The 7037-nt window shown below is 34.8% G+C and overlaps 1 protein-coding gene across 1 annotated transcript; it reads right to left on the minus strand.

The window, feature by feature from the left end:
* Positions 1 to 922: 922 nt before the first annotated feature.
* Positions 923 to 6489, minus strand: LOC103327106 (ras-related protein RABC1). The gene is made up of 6 exons (XM_008229393.3): positions 6167 to 6489; positions 5973 to 6041; positions 5106 to 5171; positions 2221 to 2342; positions 1553 to 1681; positions 923 to 1286 (listed from the first exon to the last, which is right to left on the minus strand). The coding sequence occupies exons 1-6, from the start codon at positions 6300 to 6302 to the stop codon at positions 1176 to 1178; spliced, it is 633 nt and encodes a 210-aa protein (XP_008227615.1). The 5' UTR covers positions 6303 to 6489; the 3' UTR covers positions 923 to 1175.
* Between the last annotated feature and the right edge of the window lie 548 nt (positions 6490 to 7037).

The raw sequence follows: 7037 nt of genomic DNA on the forward strand, positions 1-7037 counted from the left end.
AGATGAGGAAGGGGAAGAGATGGGTACTTTGGAGGAGGCCATGATCGTGTTGGGCATGGCTATTCTGGTGCTTTCTTTCTGGTTTGTGTTTGTTCTCTGGACTTTTTGGTTTTGATAGTTTGTGGGATTTTGAGATTTTGAGATTTGAGGGGTTGAGAGTGTAAATCTCATTCTTCATCTCTCTCTCCTCCTAATCCGATTTCATACCCACCAATTTCCATCCTCTTATTCCACGATTTCATACCTACAACAGAGGGAGAGATGATAGGAGGGGGACGAAGGCGAACGGCTGGCTATAAGAGTCCCACATTGGAAAGTTGAGAAACCTAATAAGGGCTTATAAGGAGTTGGCTACTCCCCCTATTGCCAATTGGTTTTAGGATGGAACCTCAACTTCCTTCATCGTATCAGAGCCAGGTTGCCCACGTGTGAAAGCCTAACGGCCACCCGTGCTCCACGTCACCCAAAAATGTGTTGTCCACGTGTTAGACTTGAAAATTCGTCACACGTGAGTCTCACATTGGAAAGTTAAGAAATCTAGCAAGGGCTTATAAAGAGTTGGGCTACTTCCCCCATTTCCAATTGATTTTGAGGTGGAACCTCAACTTCCTTCATGGTACCTTTTTTTTAATTTTAAATTTAAATTTAAATCTTATTAATTTTCTTTTTAAATATATCAGAAATATTTAATTTTCTATTAAAGTTGACTGTTCTTAATTAATATTAAATATTTTTTAATTAATGAAACTGTCGGAGTTAGACATTGGACTTGATTTGTTAAGTGACCAAATTTGATTTGAGCCAAACCCTAGTGACCAAAAATATATAAATAACTACATGTTTAACCTTTGAAACAGTATCAAGTGTTTGATGTCACAACCCCCTTTCTGTGCAAAGCACATAATAAATCAGTTGAAATGAATTGTATTATATCAGTAATTCTTCCAGGCCTCCGCCACTATATTAATTGTAATTGTGTTTGTACACAACAGATTAGTCCCACAGAAAGCAAAAGGAAAAAGCAGAAATCGCATAAACTATATTTTACATGTAATTTGCAGTTCATATAAAACACGAATACAATGAGAATAATTCCTTTTAGGAATAAAAAAGGAACCAATTTCCTGGTAGTTAAATATCTGAAATGCCAGAAGTTTGATACAGAGGTATCAACTTCAGCAACAGCTGCTTGTGGATGCATCTGACTGTGGCGGTTTCTCCTTAAAGATGTTGTTCTTCTTCATCCCTTTAGAACCCTCCGCTACGAGACTGGGAGTATCCAGAATCTGCATATATATGATTGCAGTTATTGTGCCGTCATTTGGTGCTCTAATTTTGTTTTGTTAGTATATTATTAAGTATTCAACCTATGTCTAAATTAATCTAATACAATTCTTTGAGCAAGTTTTATCAATGTTGTCTTGGCATTGTTATATGTCGCTATGCAAACAGTGATGTTTTCTTTTATTCCATAAACTTTCTCAATACACAAGTTCCATAGATTGGTGTAGACACAATAAATGAGATAAGAACAGTTAAAAGGTTTCCAAACCTTTAAAACAAGCTCTTCAAAGCACTGCTGCACATTAACTCGAGTTTTAGCACTACATTCAATAAAGAGACATCCAGATTCCCTGGCGAAATTTATTCCCTCTTTCTTTGTCACAACCCTGTCACTCTCCTGAAAAATAAGGATGATCTGAGTCAATATCAAAATCTCAAAAGGTACCTAACAAAAATATTGTACTGATTCAAGGCCATCTAGAATTTGGTGATTAACTTGACCGGTAATGTTTCTTGTGTTCATTCAGTTAAATGCTAAGTGTCTAACAAGTGGACGGAGCTCTAAAGTACAAAATAGGGCATCCTTGTGGTAACATAGCAGCAGCACGAGACAGAATCTCAAAAATTGAAGGAAAAAAATCCACACCAAATTTAAAATCATAATTAGAGGTATCCTGAAAATCTTATTTAAATTCTTGCAGTACAGAATCATGTCTTTAAATTTGCATGTTCTGCAAGGGGCTTCTAAAAATTAATATTTTAATACGAGCGTACAGAAGCAATATAAGAAATGACTCCAAACCTTTCGCATCTCAGTTCTCGAATATGTAAATACATAGAGACAGAGCACATATGAATGCTTGTGGTGTAATTCCTCCAAAAATGATTAAAACAGTAAACATCTCCTGATAAACTTAAATTGGAATAGTGAAATACCTTATCAACTTTGTTCCCAACAAGCATCTTGATGCAGTCTTGATTTGTTGAATAGAGTTCTATTTCCTTGGCCCATACATCACAAAGGTTTGTAAATGTTTCTCGCCTTGTTACGTCATAAACTGTGAGTTTCAAAAATCAAATGAGTACTTAACATAAAGAATTCCTGAATCAGAGGCCTAGCAAGTAACAAATAACTTATACTTTATCAGCTGACACATGGTTATTTTCTCATAAGTATTTCAACTACTCATGGAAAGTCATCTGCCTGTCCTATTTCAACTCACAGGACAACAGGTGTTTCAATTCAAGAGTCCAATCTTAGATTTTAGGACAAGTAGCAAGTCAAAGAAAAGCCAGTCACTTCCTAAATAAGGTAAGGCAATACGAAAATGAAACAATGGGGATCCCTCATTCTGCACTGTAATTCAAGAATGTGAACCGTCTATTTTCTATGTCTACAAACAAAGATCCTCCTTATAAAAATTTATCCAAAATGGAAAACATTATGTTCGTCTACTTATTTGATCATCGTTAGATGAACTAATGATTTCCGATTTGGCAAATTTTTAAAACAATGATCTATGAATGGAGACTTCAAAAGTAGACAGTTCAGATTATTGAAGGGGCCTGGATTTGTTTGTATCATAAAAGATTAAATTCTCATATTCTTTAGGTTTAGCAGCTAGTCATATTTGCACTATGACTGATGTTGTTCTGATTGATTATCCAACAGAAGAAGACTATAAAAAGAGAGCTTCCATGAGAGTCCATTTGAAATAATGTCAGAAATGAGAAGTCCATTACAAATGCAAGCAAAGGAAAACTCATTGACAAATCATATGGTGGTTTCACTTATTCTACCAACCATTTGGTGACAGGAGTGCACATAGTAATTTCAGCTTTATTTCTAAACTAAAACTAAAACTAAAGGGACAATGTTGGATAAAACAAGCTATGGACATTTTTCAGCACAATCTCCAAATTGATAGGTGGCTTTTGCAGATAAGTAAGCTCACATTCTCATCGTCAACCCTGAGTAGCGAGAGACATTGCTGTGCTTGACACAAGAAGGTGATAATAACAGGAATTCTCATAGTGGTTATGAAGGGCAACCTTATTTAATGCTCTTCTGACTAAGCAAAAGGAACTCAAAGGGGAAGATTGGCGATAGAGCAATATTAATCAAACACCTAGTCCATAACTATAGACAACAACAGTATTCTTTGCCTACTGAGCCTCATCCAAATATGTACAAAGTAGTATTGGTAAGTGATACAAATGTCAACTTACATCAATCTGTTAACCTATTCTATTGGAGGATTAGTTGATAATGTACAAGGTAATATGCTACCCTAAAACGTCTGTCAAAGTCTAACGGGCCAACCATGGTTATGTCATTAGAAGGTGCACTATTATGGTATATTTCATTATATATGGGAACTATGTGTTTAAGCTTGGGCCTACAGTCTCTCATGAAACTCAAGAGGACAACTGGTACTGTCCTTCTTAAACGCATTGAAGAAGATGATTCTATTATCGTCCACTAACAAACTGGAGCAGGTCAAGTTCCTTTCAGAGAGGTGAAATTACACAATAGCTACTATTTCTTGGTGAAAAAGTTATATCCTCTTTTGAAGTGCAAGAATAATCCATGGTAGTGTAATGAAAGGTCCATGGAAGTGTCAGTAAATAAAAATAAATAACTAAACCAACCAGTCAAAGGGTCAACCTAAGAGTTAATGTCAAATATTATATAGAATCAATTTATGCATAGAAACACTAAATGTCATTAAGTTTTTTTTATTTCTTTAATTTCTTGAACATTAAGCAACTCTGAAACTTTCTTTTTCCCCAAATCTTTTCTCGCAAAAACTATCACCTGATTCTCACTTCACACCCTGAAGTGTACTTTGCCTCGGTTCGCAACACTTAAAAATTTAAAAAAATGAAAAAAAAAAAAACACTTTGCCACATTTTGTCAACTTTTCAAAAAAAAAAAAAAAAAAAAAACCATTAAGCCTTTTTTGACGTGGCATGAGTGGACCCTTTTTTTCCTTGCACAAAAGTGAAGTTTTCATCATGTGGACCAAAGAATAATAAAATTTTCTTCTAAACTTTCTCATCTTTTAACAATATTAAAGAATGAAAAATTCAGTTGGACTTAAAAAGAAGTTCCAATAAAAAAAAAAAAAACTGTGGTGCCAATATTTTTATTATTTTTGGTCTGCATGGCGCCAACTTGGGTTCACATGAACTAAAAATGGGCCCACTCCTGCCATGTCAAGAGGCCTAATGGATTCTTTTGATAGAGAGTTGAAAAAATTGGGAAAGTGAGACATAGATGAATTTTAGTGAGGTAAAGTAAGTTCAAAGATTTGGGTGGCATGAACATAATTAAGCCATATTATAATCAAAGTTCGTGGTTTTGTTCTGTAGTATACAAGCACATTAATTGTAAATCCCATACACCTCGAACAATTCCGACTTACTTTGAGCACACATAAATACCCACAGAAGTTCATAACGGCAAGAAGAATAACATTTAACATTTAAAATGTGATTCTTAAGCCAAAAAATATGGTACATGTCAGGCTTCTCCCACGTCTATAGAACCAAAACACACTGATTTAATCATAAATTCCAAATAAGTGAATGCCCTTTGTTTTTTAACATGCTATCAAATTCATCACGGGGTAGCTACTACAATTCCTCTTCCAAAAGTTTTTTTATAATTCAATATTTCAAAGGACCTATCCTCTAAAAATATAAATAAAGAGCAAAACTAAAGAGAAAAGGCAGCATCATATTCACAACTTTGCAAGAAGTCATTACTTGCAATTTCACTTGTAAAATAATATAAAACATATGTATGTAACGCTTACCCATAATGATTCCTTGTGCACCTCTGTAATATGAACTTGTCAACGTTCGAAATCTCTCTTGACCAGCTGAGTTTATAAACATTTAGAACCTGTTAGAAATGGCAGTCCAAGCCCTCCTCTTTACAAAAAGAGAAAATTGGTGAAGGATAGCTTACCTATAAAATAAACAATAAAAAATAAAACAATTTACAAGAAAAATGAATTCCTAGCAAAAGAAGCAGTGAACAATATCCAAGGTCATGAATAGCTTATCCGTACAATGATGACAAGATGATCTCATGGAATAAGACAATGTCAAGAAGCATACAAGCCAAAAGCCAAACATAGATTTGTAAAAGAATGTTTAAAGGCAAATCATAGCATTGGCATGACTGCAGAAATTTCTCAAACTTCAATTCAGCAGAGCTGAATCGGAATCCTACCACTCATATTAAATGTTAGCGCAGAAGAAGTCTTCTGATTCATTCCCAACTGGAAATAATTGGAAACACATGTAGTTGCACACGAGCACTTAAACAATTTGAGTTCAGAGGAAAACCACTATAAACAAAAAACATAACAAAAATTAAATGCCGGGGAAAAAACAGAAACTTGAATGCACTTTCGTTTGGTTAAAACACTCCAAGCAACAAGAGGAAATGATTAACAGGCAATCACAAATAATAACAAAAATCCTTCAGAAACTATATTTTGTATTTAATTCAATCCTTTTTGTTTCCATTAACGATCCCACATTTCTGGAATTTATCATACAATTTTGGGTAATCAAAACTTCCAAAATGACCTCATCACATAAGAGCAAGCACTAAAAACTGTAAAATCTAAAAAATGTCAGAAATTTGAAGATGAGCGGTGATTTGGGATTACCTGTATCCCAAATTGCAAGCTTGAGCTTTTTGCCTCCAAGAGTAACATATTTCACCTTAAAATCAACACCTACACCCACCAAAAAATGAAAATAAAATAAAATTGGGAAAGCATACAATTTCAATTTCAAGAATGTGAAAGAGAATATGAAGAAATTGAAAGGGGAGAGAGAGAGAGAGAGAGGAGATGCAAACCGATGGTAGGAGAAAGATCTTCAAAGGAATCGGAAGTGAAGCTGAGGAGGAGACTGCTCTTACCAACCCCAGAGTCCCCAATCATCAACAGCTTGAACAAGTAATCGAACTCCGCTTGATTCGAACCCCATTCCATTTCTCAAAATCAATTTCACATCCAAGATTTCAAATTTCAACGCAACGCCAAGATCTATCCAACAACAAACTCCTGCAACGCAACCAAGGACACAACCGTAATTCCAACACTCCCACCGAGTTTGCTCATAACTCGGAAACTTTCCTTCCCTCTCCCAATACCCGATACTACCAAATGCCTTTTTTCCTTTTTCCTTTTCTTTAAAAAAAAAAATCATTTTACTGCCCTCAGTTTCCTCCATATTTCATCATTGTGTTAGTTTTTATATTTTATATTTTTGGCTTTTATTTTAGAATAATGCTACACTTATCACATTTTCATACCATCTTATGTAGCAAATGAGTTGTACATCCACATCAATAAATCATAAAAGAAAAGAAAATGGTAAATTAATTTTAATTAATGTAGTTGTCCACCTCATCTGCCACATGATGTTGTATGTGAATGTGATATACAAATGTGATCAGAGTAGCATTACTCTTCATTTTAACATATAAATAATCGAACTCTTCAAGATTGTGGTCCTACAGTTAGAAATGCCATTTTTTTTTTCTTTGAGAAATTGACCTACATGCTCATTAAACACAAACTTTAGTTCAAAAAATACTCACCTTACAATAGGGATGACAACAGGCCGGTTCGGGGGGCTGAATATGGCAATAGGCTTGCATCCCTATCCCTGCCTCCACCCCATACTCGGTAAGAATTTTCGGGGAATCTTCATCCCTTTTCCCA

The sequence above is a fragment of the Prunus mume genome, linkage group LG3 (assembly GCF_029339155.1).
Source record: "Prunus mume cultivar Tortuosa linkage group LG3, ASM2933915v1, whole genome shotgun sequence".
NCBI classification, from domain to species: domain Eukaryota; kingdom Viridiplantae; phylum Streptophyta; class Magnoliopsida; order Rosales; family Rosaceae; genus Prunus; species Prunus mume.

Bases quoted from the DNA above. Each gene is read 5' to 3' on its own strand.
- LOC103327106 (XM_008229393.3), bottom strand. From the start codon at position 6,302: ATGGAATGGGGTTCGAATCAAGCGGAGTTCGATTACTTGTTCAAGCTG. The intron at 2,343-5,105 runs GTAAGCGTTACA...TGAAACTCACAG, and splicing joins TGCACAAGGAATCATTATGG to TTTATGACGTAACAAGGCGA. The intron at 1,287-1,552 runs GTTTGGAAACCT...ATATATATGCAG, and splicing joins TTGAAGAGCTTGTTTTAAAG to ATTCTGGATACTCCCAGTCT.